General features: G+C 34.6%; 1 protein-coding gene across 2 annotated transcripts; it reads right to left on the minus strand.

The window, feature by feature from the left end:
- Nucleotides 1-295: 295 nt before the first annotated feature.
- LOC149654651 (structural maintenance of chromosomes flexible hinge domain-containing protein 1-like) lies at nucleotides 296-19,379 on the minus strand. Of its 2 annotated transcripts, XM_089846196.1 has the most exons (42): nucleotides 19,261-19,379; nucleotides 19,037-19,161; nucleotides 18,893-18,971; nucleotides 18,704-18,802; nucleotides 18,576-18,635; nucleotides 18,269-18,491; nucleotides 16,781-16,916; nucleotides 16,417-16,700; nucleotides 15,209-15,302; nucleotides 14,901-15,117; nucleotides 13,630-14,249; nucleotides 12,855-13,044; nucleotides 12,667-12,768; nucleotides 12,478-12,555; nucleotides 12,288-12,404; nucleotides 11,207-11,351; nucleotides 11,005-11,104; nucleotides 10,862-10,934; nucleotides 10,624-10,763; nucleotides 10,386-10,532; nucleotides 9,849-10,011; nucleotides 9,240-9,307; nucleotides 9,019-9,161; nucleotides 8,803-8,932; nucleotides 8,654-8,734; nucleotides 7,863-8,021; nucleotides 7,565-7,773; nucleotides 6,601-6,809; nucleotides 6,073-6,191; nucleotides 5,943-5,998; nucleotides 5,204-5,420; nucleotides 4,851-5,130; nucleotides 4,615-4,734; nucleotides 3,348-3,433; nucleotides 3,155-3,274; nucleotides 2,976-3,077; nucleotides 2,585-2,673; nucleotides 2,419-2,522; nucleotides 2,273-2,343; nucleotides 2,036-2,207; nucleotides 890-1,051; nucleotides 296-828 (listed from the first exon to the last, which is right to left on the minus strand). In XM_089846196.1, exons 2-42 carry the CDS (start codon nucleotides 19,154-19,156, stop codon nucleotides 632-634), a joined length of 6,081 nt encoding a protein of 2,026 aa, XP_089702322.1. In that variant the 5' UTR covers nucleotides 19,157-19,161; nucleotides 19,261-19,379; the 3' UTR covers nucleotides 296-631. The 2 variants fall into 2 exon arrangements, with proteins under 2 accessions (XP_089702322.1, XP_089702323.1); XM_089846197.1 differs by lacking the exons at nucleotides 296-828; nucleotides 890-1,051 and having other exon boundaries at nucleotides 2,066-2,207; nucleotides 2,273-2,345; nucleotides 2,420-2,522.
- Between the last annotated feature and the right edge of the window lie 27 nt (nucleotides 19,380-19,406).

Consider the following 19,406-nt stretch of genomic DNA (forward strand, 5'->3'; position numbering starts at 1 on the left):
CCCTGTAAAAATTACTAAGCCTACAATTTAAAAGTCAATTAGGCCTAGGAAAAAACAATCTGTAATTTGCATTTTTTTACACAAATAAATATTTAAGAAATAATAAACGCATCACTTATTTTATTTGAAATGCTGCGATTTCGTGGGTCGGTTCAAACACGGCTCAATCGATCACGCACTTTAGTGCTTATTTCCAGCCCTGTAAAAATTACTAAGCCTACAATTTAAAAATCAATTAGGCCTAGGAAAAAACATCTATAATTTGCATTTTTTACACAAATAAATATTTAAGAAATAATAAACGCATCACTTATTTTATTTAGTTTGCAGTTTAACATGTTTTTTTTTAAAAAAATGAAACATTTTTTTCCCGTTATATGATCTTACATATAATCAACGTGATTAAACGCATTCTAACGAAATTAGGGTTAACTTTGCCAGGTATTAAGCGCAAATATATCCCATATTCTCAAAGCGAAAACAATATAACAGTAACAAATATTCACCTATCACGCTTATTTTAAAGATAAAAAATATGTAATAGCGACCCAAACTTTGGTCAGAGATAAAAAAAGGCTTAGAAATAAGAGTAAAAAAAGTAAAAAGATGAATGAATGGAAGCAAATGGGATTCAATTCTTTCTTTTCTTACGTAAAGGCGGGGTGGAACTTTTTGTAGATGAAGGGGATGATTCGGAAGAATCACCATGAAGCGATTTTAGTCTCATCATTTGGCTCCTAGTTAAGCCTAACCCCCCTAATCCGTTTAAAGCACTCTCATCAAGTTTGACACCATTCGACTGACGTTTAGTTCCTCTTGAACTCGATTCTTTTGGATTGCAAATGCATTTAAAATATATAAACTTAAAATATATGTAAAAATTAATTACCCCTTAGTTTAGCTTCAACTTCTTTCAGTTTCTTCTGAGCAGTCGCGAATTCCTTGGCTTTTTCTTCAATTTCGGTAGAGTTTTCTTGCTTTTGTTGCTCAGCTAATTCATCCCTCATTTGAGCACTTTTTTCAATGGCAAGTTTAAGGTTCTCCAATAGTTCTTAAAAGGGAAGTTATTTAAGCCTTTAATTTAACAGGCAACGCGCTAAGCCTAGATTTTATCCCTTGGCAACGCGTTAAGCCTCGTTTTAATCCCTTGGCAACGCGCTAAGCCTCGTTTTAATCCCTTGGCAACGCGCTAAGCCTCGTTTTAATCCCTTGGCAACGCGCTAAGCCTCGTTTTAATCCCTTGGCAACGCGCTAAGCCTCGTTTTAATCCCTCGGCAACGCGCTAAGCCTCGTTTTAATCCCTCGGCAACGCGCTAAGCCTCGTTTTAATCCCTTGGCAACGCGCTAAGCCTAGATTTTATCCCTTGACAACGCGCTAAGCCTAGATTTTATCCCTTGACAACGCGCTAAGCCTAGATTTTATCCCTTGGCAACGCGCTAAGCCTCGTTTTAATCCCTTGGCAACGCGCTAAGCCTAGATTTTATCCCTTGGCAACGCGCTAAGCCTCGTTTTAATCCCTTGGCAACGCGCTAAGCCTCGTTTTAATCCCTTGGCAACGCGCTAAGCCTCGTTTTAATCCCTTGGCAACGCGTTACGCCTCGTTTTAATCCCTTGGCAACGTGCTAAGCCTCGTTTTAATCCCTTGGCAACGCGTTAAGCCTAGATTTAATCCATTGGCAACGTGCTAAGCCTCGTTTTAATCCCTTGGCAACGTGCTAAGCCTCGTTTTAATCCCTTGGCACCGCGCTAAGCTTCGTTTTAATCCATTGGCAACGCGTTAATCCTAGATTTAATCCATTGGCAACGCGTTAAGCCTAGATTTAATCCATTGGCAACGCGTTAAGCCTAGTTTTAATCCATTGGCAACGCGTTAAGCCTAGATTTAATCCATTGGCAACGCGTTAAGCCTAGATTTAATCCATTGGCAACGCGCTAAGCCATGGTTAAGCCTAGTTTTTTTAGGGGGGGGGCTTTGCATTAGCAAATCGCTAGGCCTAAGTGTAACCAAAAGCCTAATAAAAAAATAAGACTGACCTATTTGCTGATCAACCTCCTTAGACTGAGTTTGCGGAGGTTCTCCAAAAACGACACCTCTCATCTTATCAATAGGAGGGGCTTTATTTTGCTGTCCACCAAATTTACCGTTACTTCTAACACGATCCCCGGTTCGCGTTAGTAAAGTGGGGCAAAACATATGTTTCACAATCTACAAAACATCTCGTTTTAAAGCAATTATGTCTAAAAAAAATAGGCCAAGACTCGTTAACTGACGTTTTCTCGATAATGCGTCGCATCATCCAAGGTATCTAGTAATATGGTATCACCCAATAGCATACCAAAAACTAAGAGAATAATTTATAACTAAAGGATTAAAAAAGGATCTTTATCAAACGGAACAGAAAACAGAAGGGGGTTACCTTTTTTGCAATTTTCCGGTTCTTTAGGAAAAATTAAACAATCACGAACGTAAATTGGATTCCCAGGAGGATTATAATTTCGAATCTTCGCGTGAATCATAGGCCTAAAGACATTTCAGTTTATATAAAGCTGAAGTTCGTTAGAACTAATAAAAAATAAACTTGCCGTGACCAATCAGGAAGATTTCTTTGAAAAATACTATCTAATGGCAATAATTGCAACTTCCCACCATAACGCTTATGTAATTCGCGAGCCTAGATAATCAAAATTAGTATTTAAACTGTAATTAGCCTTATTCCTGATCAGCGCCATCTACCCATAGCGGCGACTTTGAGAACTACTGTAAGCGGCAAGCCAATCAGATGTCGCTAAAATCTGGTGACGTCATTTTTGGTAGGACCCGAGAGTGCCTGTCAGTGACGTCACCAGATTTTAGCGACATCTGATTGGCTTGCCGCTTACAGTAGTTCTCAAAGTCGCCGCTATGGGTAGGTGGCGCTGATCAGGAATAAGGCTAATTAATCCGAAGATAAACCTAAAACGAGTGGCCATATACTTTTTCCATTCTATGAGTAATAACGCAATCCATATCGGATTGCATATGCCACGATAAAACTCTCGCAACGTCTTCATTTTCAACATAAGCTAATTGACCAATCTATCAATTAAAAATTAAAACCGATTTTTTTTGATTATTTTAATCAAAAACTGCGAAAATTAATTCGAGAAACTAACTTTTCCGAGAACTCCTGGTTCATCAGGCGCGGGTGTCAAACCAAAAACTCTTTTAGGAGGTTTAATCGCTTTTTGTTGGGTTTGAACTAATTTTGCAATTGCTTGTTTCGTTTTTTCTAACTAAATGCATTAATTAAGTCCAGTTGTACTATTTGATTATGATTATGGATTAATTGAAATTTTTATTAAGTACCGTTGTAAGAGACGATGGGTTAAAATTTAATTGGCGTAGTTCGCTTTTAATTCTGTTTTCTTCAGCATAAGCGTTCTTGGCAGCCTCTGATTGAACGGTATTATAGATATAGATATTTAATATAGTACTCGTGCGAGTACTATGTAAGAAACGTAATAACTGCGCGAGTACTATGTAAGAAACGTAATAACCGCGCGAGTACTATATAAGAAACGTAATAACCGCGAGAGTACTATATAAGAAACGTAATAACTGCGAGAGTACTATATAAGAAACGTAATAACTGCGCGAGTACTATATAAGAAACGTAATAATTGCGCGAGTACTATATAGGAAACGTAATAACTGCGCGAGTACTATATAGGAAACGTAATAACTGCGTGAGAACACTATAGAAACGTAATAACTGCGTGAGAACACTATAGAAACGTAATAACTGCGTGAGAACACTATAGAAACGTAATAACTGCGCGAGAACACTATAGAAACGTAATAACATCGCCGAGAACACTATAGAAACGTAATAACATCGCGAAAACATTATAGAAACGTAATAACTGCGCGAAAACACTATAGAAACGTAATAACATCGCGAAAACACTATAAAAAAGTAATAACATTGCGAAAACACTATAAAAAAGTAATAACATCGCGAGAACACTATAGAAACGTAATAACTGCGCGAGAACACTATAGAAACGTAATAACATCGCGAGAACACTATAGAAACGTAATAACTGCGCGAGAACACTATAGAAACGTAATAACATCGCGAGAACACTATAGAAACGTAATAACATCGCGAGAACACTATAGAAACGTAATAACATCGCGAGAACACTATAGAAACGTAATAACATCGCGAGAACACTATAGAAACGTAATAACATAGCGAGAACACTATAGAAACGTAATAACATCGCGAGAACACTATAAAAAAGTAATAACATCGCGAGAACACTATAAAAAAGTAATAACATCGCGAGAACACTATGAAAAAGTAATAACATCGCGAGAACACTATAGAAACGTAATAACATCGCGAGAACACTATAGAAACGTAATAACATCGCGAGAACACTATAAAAAAGTAATAACATCGCGAAAAACACTATAAAAGAAACGCGAATGCGCGAGTACTATAAAAGAAACGCGAATGCGCGAGTACTATAAAAGAAACGCGAATGCGCGAGTACTATAAAAGAAACGCGAACGGGCGAGAACTATAAAAGCATAAAAAGAAGAACACTGTAAATAAACTACTTACCGTCGAGTTCGCGAAGCAATTGCTTCGATGTATCGAACAGTGTTTGATAAGTTTTGATAACAGACAACAAATTCTCCCTTTCCTTCGAAAGTTGCGATATTTCCGCTTGCTTTTTTGAATCTTAAAATATTTGATTAATATATTTCAATTAAATTACGAGCAAAAGCGAGATAGTGACTTAATTCCCTTCCAAAACAATAAAAAAAACAAAAAAAAACAATTGGAAAACAACATACCATTGCAAAATATAAAGCGAACATCGTAAGGCGCGACATCACTGTCGCAGTCATCAAGATTTGGTTTACAACGTAAGATATACTCCTTTCCATCGACACCGGGAGAATTCTCTTCAATCGTAACATTTTGTAACGAAACCCGACCCGAAACAATGGGAACTTCGATGGAAGTTACATTCCCAACCATTTTAGGGATATTTTTCTCTCTTTTGTCCGAAGACATAATTTGTACATGAAGGGTTCCATTTAATTGCGAACCAGTTACGTTATTTTTGCCGTCCTGAGAAACCACGTGTTTTTTGTGTTCTAATTTGGCCTATTTTTTCTAATTTGTTAAGGTTAAGCGCTCTTACTTCAAAATGAAGTTTTAAGCTCTTGACTAGACAACGGCTGGCGAATTTGGATGTGTTGGATACGGCGGGAAAGCCTGGATTTTCTTCGGGAACTAATTTTTGTGGGGGACCCGGGACGACTTCAACGTCTATTACTTCGCTGTTAAGAGTCGCGTTACTCGTTGTGTACGAAAATTCGATTTTGTAATGGCCAACAACGGGTGGAAGTTGTTTTTTCCTAAATACAATATTGAAGTTTACTGACTCGTCGCGCTAAAATATTCAATTTTGACGAGTCATAACGCGAAAACATAAAATTCTGCCGACTTAAAGGGCGAAAATATTAAATTCCGCCGACTTACAGCGCGAAAATATTAAATTCTGCCGACTTACAGCGTGAAAATATTAAATTCTGCCGACTTACAGCGCGAAAATATTAAATTCTGCCGACTTACAGCGCGAAAATATTAAATTCCGGCGACTTACAGCGCGAAAATATTAAATTCCGGCGACTTATAGCGCGAAAATATTAAATTTCACGGACTTATAGCGAGAAAATATTAAATTCTGCCGACTTACAGCGCGAAAACATAAAATTCTGCCGACTTACAGCGCGAAAACATAAAATTCTGCCGACTTACAGCGCGAAAATATTAAATTCTGCCTTCTTACAGCGCGAAAATATTAAATTCTGCCGACTTACAGCGCGAAAATATTAAATTCCGCCTACTCATAGCGCGAAAAACACCTATTTTCTTACCTGAAGTAGAACCAACTGTTATTTTCTTTGGCTTCAGATGGAACATACGTGACAGGCTAAAGAAAACATCAATTTAACAACTACAACTTTTACAAAATAACACTGTAACAAAAACGAAGTAAATTGATACCCTTGACGGAGTAACGACTCTATTTGTCAATTTTTGTGGCGATATCTTCATCTTAAGCTGAGAACTTTTAATATTTTCAATAGCATTCCCGTTTTCCGATAGAAGAAGAACAGTGAAATCTAAAATTCAAAAATTGATCAAAACGATCTCTTGTTATAAAATAATTAGCATTTAATTAGTCTTAAAAACGAGGACTACTGCGCCATCCGCCATTGCTTTAGTGGTTTCTGCTAAACCGAACTTCGTTACGCGCGTGATCGAGTTTGCTATGCCCTCCCCCACCCTTACCTCTCTCAGCCTGTAAAAATTCAACCAATCCCTTTAGGGGTGGCTATCAGACGTCACTAAAGCAATGGCGGCGCAGTAGTCCTCGTTTTTAAGACTAATTAAATGCTAACTATTCTGTAATAAGAGATCGTGTATTTATTTTAATATTTAATTCCATTTATATTTAGAAAAAGCAGCCGTTTTTTTAAGCTATAATATTATGTTACCCGATCTTTTGATTTTAAAAAACAAAAATCATACCTGGTAATTCTTTTCCAATGTCAAACTTGGTCTGCTGAGATTCTCGTTTAACTTTCAAGGAAACGGGTGTTTTAGTGTCGCATGGAATGTGAATTTTCAACATTGGACCCATAATTGAAGTTTTATTATAGACCGCTTTGGCACATAATGAATAAACCCCTTTACAAGGTCCGGCACATTGACGGACCGGACATTTTGGCAGAATTCGCCTTAAATAAAACAGAAAATTCAATTCGTTCGAGAAATATAATTCACCAATGCAAATTAAGCCCTAAAGTCGAGGGGTCGGACGTTCGGCATTTTAGTGTCCGGGATTTTGAGATTTCAAGATTTTGAGATTTTGCCCCAGATTTTGAGATTCTGACTCAGATTTTAGAAATCTGGAATTCTAGCCCAAGATTTTAAGATTTCGGGATTTTAAAGGAGATTTTCAGATTTTGAACGCGATTTTCAGATTTCGAAGAAGATTTCGGGATTTTGTTCAGGATTTTCAGATTTTGAAGGAGATTTCGGGCTTTGGAACAAGATTTTCAGATTTTGAAGGAGATTTTCAGATTTTGAAGGAGATTTTCAGATTTTGATATTTTAGGATGAGATTTCGGGATTTTACGTTAAGATTTCGGGATTTCTAGATTTTAATGTGACATTTCGGGATTTCTAGATTTTAATGTGAGATTTCGGGATTTTAGGTGAAGATTTCGGGATTTTCAGATTTTAAAATAGAGATTTCAGGATTTTCAGATTTTAAGGTAGGGATTTTGGGATTTTTAGATTTTGACGTGAGATTTTAAAATTTTCAGATTTTGACGTGAGATTTTAAGATTTTTAGATTTTGACGTGAGATTTCGGGATTTCGAGATTTTCGAGAGAGATTTTAAACAGATTTCAAACGAAGCGTACGGGATTTTGACAAACGTCCGACCCCTCGCCTAAAGTTAAAAGCAATAATCTTAATTATAATTACTTATGTTTTAAGGCGACTTTGAGGTCTCCGAAATTAACGAATCCGTCTTCATTTGTTTTGTTAGCGTGAATAATAGGAATGATACAGACGGCTTCGTCCATCCCTAATTGCACTTTAATTCCGCTAATTTTGACAAAATTGTTCAAATTATCGCATAATTGAACAACGAGAGGATGAGGTAAAGGCTCGGCGTTTTGTACAGTTATAAACTTTGGTAGAAAAAAAATAATTAATTAATTTAATTAATTATAAAACCCCTTTTAAGAAATTAGGCCTATAACATTCTTAATTAAAATACCTCCTCAGTTTCGTAAAGCGGATACAATATTTTTGTGGGGGGTCCGGCAGTCACTTCTAATCTCAGGGAATCGCGTAAATCGTTGTATTTGAACTGGATCTCTTTTGAACCCAATTTATCATCCGTGAATGAAAATTTACTTATGACGAATGATGATGTCTATTATGGGATTATTTTAAGTGATTATCATACTAGAATGTGTTTATTTTTTAGGTTTAGGCTTAAGTTAAGCTAGGTTTAGGCTTAAGTTAGGCTAGGTTTAGGCTTAAGTTAAGCTTGGTTTAAGCTTAAATTAGGCTAGGTTTAGGCTTAAATTAGGCTAGGTTTAGGCTTAAATTAGGCTAGGTTTAGGCTTAAATTAGGTTAGGTTTAGGCTTAAGTTAAGCTTGGTTTAGGCTTAAGTTAAGCTAGGTTTAGGCTTAAATTAGGCTAGGTTAAGGCTTAAATTAGGCTAGGTTAAGGCTTAAATTAGGCTAGGTTTAGGCTTAAATTAGGCTAGGTTTAGGCTTAAGTTAAGCTTGGTTTAGGCTTAAGTTAAGCTTGGTTTAGGCTTAAGTTAAGCTAGGTTTAGGCTTAAATTAAGCTAGGTTAAGGCTTAAATTAAGCTAGGTTAAGGCTTAAATTAAGCTAGGTTAAGGCTTAAATTAGGCTCGGTTTAGGCTTAAATTAGGCTAGGTTTAGGCTTAAATTAGGCTAGGTTTAGGCTTAGGTTTAAATAGGTTTAGGTTTAGGCTTAAGTTTAGATAGGCTTAGCCTTATTGAGGAGGATTGATTAATTGAGAGAATCAAACCTGGCCAAGTGCCACTTCCAAGTTTTTAGTATCTAACTTGTCACCCGTGATAATCAAGTTTGATAATGATCTAGAGTTGATCTAAAACATTAAAATAATCAAATTAAGTAGTAATAAATTAAATTAAATTAAATATTTCACTAACTTACAGTTGAGACTAAGTTTGAATGTTTATCAAGAACATCCACTAAAATATCTGACGGTAATTCTTCTCCTAAAGGCAATTCTTTAGAAGATTCACACCGAACTTTTAAAGAATGTTCCTTTCCCGGAATTGGTCTATAATTTAATTTAATTAAACTTAATTAAACTTAATTTCTAATGGCGGTTAGGTCTAGAATTGGTTTATTATAGATAATTCTAACTTGATTGTAAATCCAAAATCAATGACTGAAGCGTCAGTAAGAGTTATTTGACAGTACATGTTTTGAGAAGTTGAAAGTGGCGTCATTATATCGGGAAGTTTGCCAGATAATATCATATCTTTTACTCCACGCGCCCAATTAACCTTTTTATGTTAATTATTTCAGTTATAATTTCATTTAATTTAATTTAACTTAACGTTAAATAATAATAACTATCAAACCTTAATTTTGACAGAGGTATTTGATGTAAATTTAACGGGTCTTCCACCTTCATCGTAAACTAGAAATTCTGTCAGGGACAATTAAATTAATTTAATTGAGATAATAATCAAATTAATTGAGATAATAATCAAATTAATTGAGATAATAATCAAATTAATTGAGATAATAATCAAATTAATTTAATTTAATTTAATTGAGATAATAATCAAATTAATTGAGATAATAATCAAATTAATTTAATTTAATTTAATTGAGATAATAATCAAATTAATTGAGATAATAATCAAATTAATTGAGATAATAATCAAATTAATTTAATTTAATTTAATTGAGATAATAATCAAATTAATTGAGATAATAATCAAATTAATTTAATTTAATTTAATTGAGATAATAATCAAATTAATTGAGATAATAATCAAATTAATTTAGATAATAATCAAATTAATTGAGATAATAATCAAATTAATTTAATTTAATTTAATTGAGATAATAATCCAATTATCAAACAATAAATCAGCAATTAATTTAATTTAAAAGATAAATTAAATAGGCCTAAACGTTGAAACACAAAATTTAAGATTAAAAGAAAATAAATAAAGGTTTACCAAGTCCGGTAAGAGGTTGACCCGCAACCCTTTCAATTTCGCATTCCGGTTCAATGTCAATTCTTTTTCCGCCTTCTCCAGTGTAAGTAATTCGTAATGACATCGCTCTTCTGCTTGGTTTGATTATAATCTTCCTCTCGACAATGGAAATATCGGAACGGTTCTTGAAACAATGAAAGTATGATGTTAAGTTGATAAAATGATGTCGAGTTGATAAAAATGATGTCGAGATGGTAAAAATGATGTTAAGTTGATAAAAATAATGTCGAGATGGTAAAAATAATGTCGAGATGATAAAAATGATGTCGAGATGATAAAAATGATGTCGAGATGGTAAAAATGATGTCGAGTTGATAAAAATAATGTCGAGTTGATAAAAATAATGTCGAGTTGATAAAAATAATGTCGAGTTGATAAAAATAATGTCGAGTTGGTAAAAATAATGTCGAGATGGTAAAAATGATGTCGAGTTGATAAAAATGATGTCGAGTTGATAAAAAATTATGTTAACACTGATAAAATACCCCAGTTTCTTACCAACGCTAGAATTTTGGCTGTTACTACGCCTATTTCATTTCCATTGAAACTTTTCAACAAAAGGGGGGGTCCAGTTAAAATTCCTTTACCACTTGATGAAATATCAACTTTGTAGCTTTGTAACAATTTTTCATCATTCAGCAAGAACTGCAAGTCAAATCAAGAGAGACAAAAATTGTTATAACAAGAGTAGGCCTACAATTAAATTAAATTTAATTAACTTAAAAGTACACTTTACTTTGCAGCCGACAATAAATTTCGGCTCAGATGTCACATTGCCGGATGCGTCAACGGCAACAACGTCAAAAGAAACGGCGTTATTGTTTTCAATTTCAATCAGTTCTTTGTCCGGTTTGATTAATAAAACTCTAGGTGGACCTAAACATGAAAATTAAAGATAACTTTTCAAAATGTCACGGACAATCGATGCAAAGTTGCAAAACATTAGGACTAAGTTGCAAAGTCGCAAAAATTACCCGGAAGAACCCTTATCTTCGTAGAATGCGTTTCTTTATCCAATCCCAAAACTTTTACGGACAAACTAAAGTTCTACAACAGAAATAATGTTAATTAAAACACTAAATTAAAATTAAACTCTTAATTGGAATCAAGTATATACTTTTCCAGAACTATTCTCAATATGTCCTAAGGCAGTGACCCCTTTAATGACCAATAAATTCCCTTTTATTCTAACTTTATCAAAGTCCACACTCAAGCCACTAAATAGTTAAATAATGTCCGATTATTTAAAATTAGTATTTAATTATTATTGTGGTTGCGGTTGTTGTTGGGTGGGGAATAATAATAATTCATCAACTTACTTAGCTTGAAGAATGGGGCGAAATGTTTCAATAGGTTTGGTGGAATTTCCAAATTTGTCATGGAATACTAATGGCATTTCAAATGGAACTCCAATACGAAATGGACCTTCCAGATTACCAATGGAGAATTTTTCAGGTGCACCCTCTGAAAAGAAATAATTCACAAGTCGACAAATAAAGAAATGAAATAATTCGACAAATAAACCAAAGGAATAATTCACAATTCGACAAATAAACCAAAGGAATAATTCAAAAGTCGACAAATAAAGAAATGAAATAATTCAAATGTCGACAAATAAACAAATGAAATAATTCACAAGTCGACAAATAAACAAATGAAATAATTCACAAGTCGACAAATAAACAAATGAAATAATTCAAAAGTCGACAAATAAACAAATGAAATAATTCAAAAGTCGACAAATAAACAAATGAAATAATTCACAAGTCGACAAATAAACAAATGAAATAATTCACAAGTTGACAAATAAACAAATGAAATAATTCACAAGTCGACAAATAAACCAAAGAAATAATTGAAAACTCGACAAATAAACCAAAGAAATAATTGAAAACTCGACAAATAAACCAAAGAAATAATTGAAAAGTCGACAAATAAACCAAAGAAATAATTGAAAAGTCGACAAATAAACCAAAGAAATAATTGAAAAGTCGACAAATAAACCAAAGAAATAATTGAAAGGTCGACAAATAAACCAAAGAAATAATTGAAAAGTCGACAAACAAACCAAAGAAACAATTCAAAAGTCGACAAATAAACCAAAGAAACAATTCAAAAGTCGACAAATAAACCAAAGAAATAATTGAAAAGTCGACAACTAAACCAAAGAAATAATTGAAAAGTCGATAAATAAACCAAAGAAATAATTGAAAAGTCGATAAATAAACCAAAGAAATAATTGAAAAGTCGATAAATAAACCAAAGAAATAATTGAAAAGTCGACAAATACACAAATGAAACAATACAAAAGTCCACAAATAAACCAATGAAATAATTCAAAAACCAACAAATGAAAGAATTCAACTTAGAAACCCACCCCTGAAAAAAAAAGTAACATACCAACGATTGTGAACTTCAAATGATAAGAAGGCAGAACTTTCCCAGCAATTACTGTTTCATTTTCGTTAATAACAGCTTGAAGGGATAAAGTATACTGTCCTAACTCCTTGACATTTTCTTAAATGACATAATACGTTGTTAGAATATTGTCACATCAACATAGCAATCAATTAATTAAAGAGTTCAATACCCATTTTTCTAAACCAATAGGGCCACGTTTTTGCGTGTGATGATATGAAATGCGCTAAAGCAAAATCTCCTTTCGGTGCTAAGAGAGTTCATTTATTAAATATAAATAACGTCGAACTTATTAAATATAAATAACGTCGAACAATTAAGACAAAAAAGAAAAGAAAAGACAGAAGAAAGGGTTACGTACAGTGCCAGACTAATTTCAAATCCACCATTAGCTTCTTGGCAGTTCCTGGAACTTTGCTTATTAGTTCACCTCTCCTGTTAGAGATTTCCACCTTGATTGCGCCTTCAAACATTAATTATTAATTTTTAATCACGATTAAGTTGGGTGGTATTAAAAACTCAATTGTAATGTTATTAATATTTTTGTACCAATTGTTTTTCCGGCAGCTCTTTGTTCATTAGCGAAAACTTGGTCGCCTTCGGGCCAATTTACAATTAAACGATGGGGTAGTTTGTCTTCTTCTTGCTCTAAGGCTTTAAGAATTGTACCTTCATCCGCTTTGCGGTCCAATTTCGAAAGAGGAAAGCATTTTATGTCTCCATACATTGAAACTGGTTCCTAACATCAGCAAAGTATGTTGAAATAACCGCCATAAATTTGGGAGTACTCAAAAACCAATTTCAATGAATTTAGAGTACTCAATAACAATTTGCGTGAATTTAGAGCACTCAATAGCAATTTGCGTGAGTTTAGAGCACTCAATAGCAATTTGCGTGAGTTTAGAGCACTCAATAACAATTTGCGTGAGTTTAGAGCACTCAATAACAATTTGCGTGAGTTTAGAGTACTCAATAACAATTTGCGTGAGTTTAGAGTACTCAATAACAATTTGCGTGAGTTTAGAGTACTCAATAACAATTTGCGTGAGTTTAGAGTACTCAATAACAATTTGCGTGAAATTAAGAGTACTCAATACCAATGTGCGTGAAATTAGAGTACTCAATACCAATTTGAGTGAATTCAGACTACTCAATACCAATTTGAGTGAATTCAGACTACTCAAAACCAATATCCATAAATTTAGAGTACTCAAAACCAATATCCATAAATTTAGAGTACTCAAAACCAATTTCCATGAATTTAGAGCACTCAAAAGAAATTTCCATGAATGTAGAGTACCCAAAATGGAAGGATATAACTCACCAATTGAATTTCAAAATCGCCACCAGTTGCATAAATCTCATCTTCATCATGTTCACCATAGAGAAAAAACCTCTTGATTGTTCCCAAAGCATGAGGAATGGTTCTCAGAACCCGTACATATTGACCACGCGAATAAACTTTACCATCCCATTCAATCGAATTAAAAACCGCCCACGGAAACTGCCTTAGTTTCTGTTGTTCGGGTCGACCAATATGCCCTTGAAAACCCTTAAACAAAATCTGTTTGTCACATTTCTCGTGACAAATTGATATCCACTCGTTAAACTGTTTCTCGATAAGTCCGCGTTTCTCTTGTCCATTTATAACTCTTTGAAACGTAGTAGTGATATCTTTCATCCGATTTTCCAAGTCAAGGAACGTTAACTTATTAGTGCTGACTTGGAAATCTTCGTTTGTCCATAACACCCCCGATACTCGATTGTAACACTCGGGAGGGACTTGACTACGTTGTTTTTTGTTAGCTCCAGTACACCATTCAAAATCTCTAACAACCGTATAAGGAATAAGGCGACCATTCCAAAAACATTCGAATATCGGACGACGACCCCTAGCGGGATATAAATCACTTTGACTGAAGCTCGAGTCTTCATCCAAGATGCCTGAAAATAAATAAATATGGCGTCTGCTAAATCGGACCTATAACGCGCGTGATCGAGTTGGCTCTGCCCTCCCCCGTTACTTTAGTGGCGGCGTCTGCTAAATCGAACCTATTACGCGCGTGATCGAGTTGGATATGCCCTCCCCCGTTACTTTAGTGGCCGCGTCTGCTAAATCGAACCTATTACGCGCGTGATCGAGTTGGCTATGCCCTCCCCCGTTACTTTAGTGGCGGCGTCTGCTAAATCGGACCTATAACGCGCGTGATCGAGTTGGCTCTGCCCTCCCCCGTTACTTTAGTGGCGGCGTCTGCTAAATCGAACCTATTACGCGCGTGATCGAGTTGGATATGCCCTCCCCCGTTACTTTAGTGGCGGCGTCTGCTAAATCGAACCTATTACGCGCGTGATCGAGTTGGATATGCCCTCCCCCGTTACTTTAGTGGCGGCGTCTGCTAAATCGAACCTATTACGCGCGTGATCGAGTTGGCTATGCCCTCCCCCGTTACTTTAGTGGCGGCGTCTGCTAAATCGAACCTCTTACGCGCGTGATCGAGTTGGCTATGCCCTCCCCCGTTACTTTAGTGTCGTCTGCTAAATCGAACCTCTTAACCGCGCGTGATCGAGTTGATAACGTAAAAAAAAACCCCTTACTGTTATCCACGCCCGTGTCCTGAGGATAAGTTTCCTGATCATAAAGAAATGGATGATATCTCAAAAGTCCCTCGACAATTTTAGTTCCGTCAACAACGGCTTTAAACTCAAAAACTGAATGGGATGTTTGAATATATTTCGTTTGCATATCATCTTCAACTTCACGGAGATTTTTGGTTTCACATTTTCCGTTTCCGTCTGTGTTTATTAAAGATATCTGAAGACCCCACAAAAAAAGGGATTCATAAATAAAAATATGAACTGGAGTAATTTGGATTCAAATCAATGAACTGAATCAATGATCATACTTCAATGTTTATATTTTTGATTTGCGTTGGCATTGGTTTCTTCTCGCAACCATCATTGCCATTGGGTCCATGTATGTAATAATGATAAATATGGCTGCAATTAACAGCAATTTATCAATGGTTTGAACCAGAATGGGGAGATTAAGGGAAAAGTTCAGGTAATATAACATTATAGCTTAAAAGAACGGCATTTTTCTAAATATAAAAGGAATTAGCCTTATTCCTGATCAGCGCCACCTACTCATAGCGGCGACTTTGAGAACTACTGTAAGCGGCAAGCCAATCAGATGTCGCTAAAATCTGGTGACGTCACTGACTGGCACTCTCGGGTCTTACCAAAAATGACGTCACCAGATTTTAGCGACATCTGATTGGCTTGCCGATTACAGTAGTTCTCAAAGTCACCGCTATGGGTAGATGGCGCTGATCAGGAATAAGGCTAATTAAATATTAAAAATAATATTAAGCCTCTTAATACAAAATAATTAATTGGCATTTAATTTGTTTTTAAAACAATCAAGGACTACTGCGCCGCCATTGCTTTAGTGACGTCATCACTTACGCCTGAAGGGACTGGTTGAATTTTCACAGGATGGGAGATGTGAGGGTGGGGGAGGGGGAGGGCATAGCCAACTCGATCACGCGGTTAAGAGGTTCGATTTAGCAGACGCCACCAAAGTAATGGCTTAAAAAATTAGCATTTAATTTGTCTTAAAAACAATCAAGGACTACTGCGCCATCTGCCATTGCTTTAGTGACGTCATAACTTACGCCTGAAGAGACTGGTTGAATTTTCACAGGATGGGAGATGTAAGGGTGAGGGTGGGCATAGCCAACTCGGTCACGCGGTTAAGAGGTTCTATTTAGCAGACGACACCAAAGTAAAGGCGGATGTCGCAGTAGACCTTGATTGTTTAACTTTTTAAGCCTAATTTAATGCTAATTATTTTGTAATAAGAGGGGAGATGTGAGGGTGAGGGAGGGCATAGCCAACTCGGTCACGCGCGTAAGAGGTTCGATTTAGCAGACGACACTAAAGTAATGGCAGATGTCGCAGTAGACCTTGATTGTTTTTAAGCCTAATTTAATGCTAATTATTTTGTAATAAGAGATCATTTAAGTTTGTTTTATATTTAGAAAAATGCCGTTCTTTTAAGGTATAATGTTATGTTAGCCGAACTTTTGGTATTAACTTAAGTAAATCTTACGCTAAATGCGAGCATATCGAATGAAAATTCTGTTTCAGGTATAACAAATGCTCAGCAGAAATTCCGTGTATAACAACACACGTAAAACTTTCTTTCCCTTCTTCCTCGGCAATTAATTTCTTTAATAACTCGTCCTTATCCTCCAAATGAGAGGAATCAGCTACTTTTCGATTACGAATTTCTCCGCTATAAATAAATTCCTTATTTTGTTCCTTTTGTTCAAATTGTTCCTTAGAAATGCAGAGTTCGTGAACATCTAAGGATTCTTTTCTTTTCGTGATCATCTGAGGGTAAATTAAATACTATTCGCGTGATTTGCCATACTTAAATTAATTAAGATTTAATTATAATTAATTAAACAAACCCTGGTTCCATTTCCTATGAAAAATATGGCTTGTTTCCCTCCAACCCCAAAATAAGAAATTTCACTGTTTAACGAACGCGGAATATGTTTTTTAGGTGAAGCTGCCGCTTCTGGTGCATCATTTGAGTTTAACTCTCTATTAAAATTCTCAAATTAGAATAATAACATTGGGAATTAACTATAATTAAAGGGATAGTCGCAAAAGTAACTTAATTAAATTAATCTGGAATAATTAATGATAATTCAACAGGGTTCATACAACTTTTGGAAAACAAATTTCCCTGAGATTTCCAGGTTTTTCCCCATATACTTCCCTGAGTTTTCCAGGTTTTTCCCGTATATGGAGTATCCTATGGAGCAAATGCTAACGAAGCAGGGGGGGGGGTAAATAGAACTATAACATACTCAAAGGACATCCCCGTATCTCTAATATAACCAGAGTTACGAGCCTCCAAATTATAGTGTAATGTTAATTCTATGAACATTTTGCTTAATTACTCAGTCCCTGTTTGACGCAAATTTCCCTGATTTCCCTGAATTTAATTAAAAATTATAAATTTCCCTGAATTTTATTTAAAATTCAAAATTTCCCTGAATTTTCCCTGAATTTTACTAAAATTTCGAAATTTCCCTGAATTTTACTAAAATTTCGAAATTTCCCTGAATTTTACTAAAAATTCGAAATTTCCCTGATTTCCCTGAATTTTACTAAAAATTCGAAATTTCCCTGATTTCCCTGAATTTTACTAAAAATTCGAAATTTCCCAGATTTCCCTGAATTTTACTAAAAATTCGAAATTTTCCAGATTTCCCTGAATTTTACTAAAAATTCGAAATTTCCCTGATTTCCCTAAATTTTACTAAAAATTCGAAATTTCTCAGATTTCCCTGAATTTTACTAAAAATTCGAAATTTTCCAGATTTCCCTGAATTTTACTAAAAATTCCAAATTTTCCAGATTTCCCTGAATTTTACTAAAAATTCTAAATTTTCCAGATTTCCCTGAAATTTTACTAAAAATTCGAAATTTTCCAGATTTCCCTGAATTTTACTAAAAATTATTTCCCTGAATTTTCCCTGATATTTTTGTCAACTATTTATTTCCCTGATTTTTCCAGGTTTAGGTATCTCTAGTAGAACCAGAGTTCTGAGCCTCTGAAGTTTAGTGTAATGTTACTCCTACAGAGGGTATGTTTATGAACATTTTGCTTAATTACTCGGTCCCTGTTTGACACAAATTTCCCTGAATTTTATTAAAAATTATTAATTTCCCTGAATTTTCCCTGAGGTTTTTATCAACTATTTATTTCCCTGATTATTCCAGGTTTGTATGAACCCTGTTTTCCAGGTTTGTATGAACCCTGTCAATTTGTTTTTTCACAAAATGTTCAAAAAATGAAGTTCAGGACAACTTTTCAGTTTTCACTCAACTTATTTTGTTACTTTTGTACTTAAATAATCAAATTAACAAATTTAAACGAAACTAACGATGATTTTTTCAATGATTTATCTTGTCTTATAAACTTTGATAGACGATAAATGGCCCAATTATTTAATTGCCACGATGACATCCCATGTCCGTTATCAATAACGCAAACTAAACACTTTTCAGGTTTAGGGTCTATTATAAAACGTAGTTCAATATTTCGACTATCAGTGTTAGTTGCGGTTGCAGTTAACGAATTATCAATCAATTCAGCAAATGCATAAGCTAAGTAAAAATTAAAGCTATTAATTAAGTTCCCTTGAAAGAATAACTGACCGTAGCAAAAACATAAACGTTATTTATATTTACGTAAAGGATTTTGTCCCTCTGAGTTGTAATATTCGTACATACCACTTTTAACAAGGGTATCTATGATAGAATATTAATTAGGCTTAATAATTAATTAGATACCAAATTAAATTAAGCAAAAAACTGACCATAATGTGGTAAGAAATGGACTTTCTGTTTGGTTTGAGAGAACAACTCTTGTTCGATACTATTAAGGATGTAAAGGGTATCCCCATCTTCAAGTAGAACTATCCAATACAATATAATTTCAATAATTTTAATTTTAATTTTAATTTAATTAAATTTACGAAATGACCCCCTTTAAAGTTTATATTTACCAATGGAAGTGTCATCTTCAATTTCTTCTCGGCTGGTTGTTGAAATGACAAACTCCTCATGTTCGGGGATGTTAAATTCCTGAATGGTTTGTTTAATTAATTAATTTGCGAGCTTAGTTACCTTTAACCTTTTATAATTATTACTTTGATTATTAGTTTCGTGAAATTTTCATACGATAACACCGTAGGCAAATTTATAGTTTTGGCTACAGGATCTTTAGTTCTTTGATCGTACACATAAATATCTCGATCGCCAAGGCCCATTGTGTCTAACGAAAATATTTAAACATTACCACAGTTTCTTCGCAAGTTGTCACAGTTAAATTACTTAAAAATACAAATATTACACTTAATTTAAATACTCTTACCGTTTATTTCAAGATTTTCATGCTTTAAATTTGTTAAAAATATAAAAAGTGTAACGAAAACCCACGTAACATACACTCAAAAATCAAAATTACGCACTCTTCTTCAAAATCGAACAGCGTCGAATCGAATGGTACCTACAGATGGC

The sequence above is a fragment of the Phalangium opilio genome, unplaced genomic scaffold (assembly GCF_054372755.1).
Source record: "Phalangium opilio isolate 3A_F unplaced genomic scaffold, DU_Popi_V2 ptg000079l_1, whole genome shotgun sequence".
Classification (NCBI taxonomy): Eukaryota; Metazoa; Arthropoda; class Arachnida; order Opiliones; family Phalangiidae; genus Phalangium; species Phalangium opilio.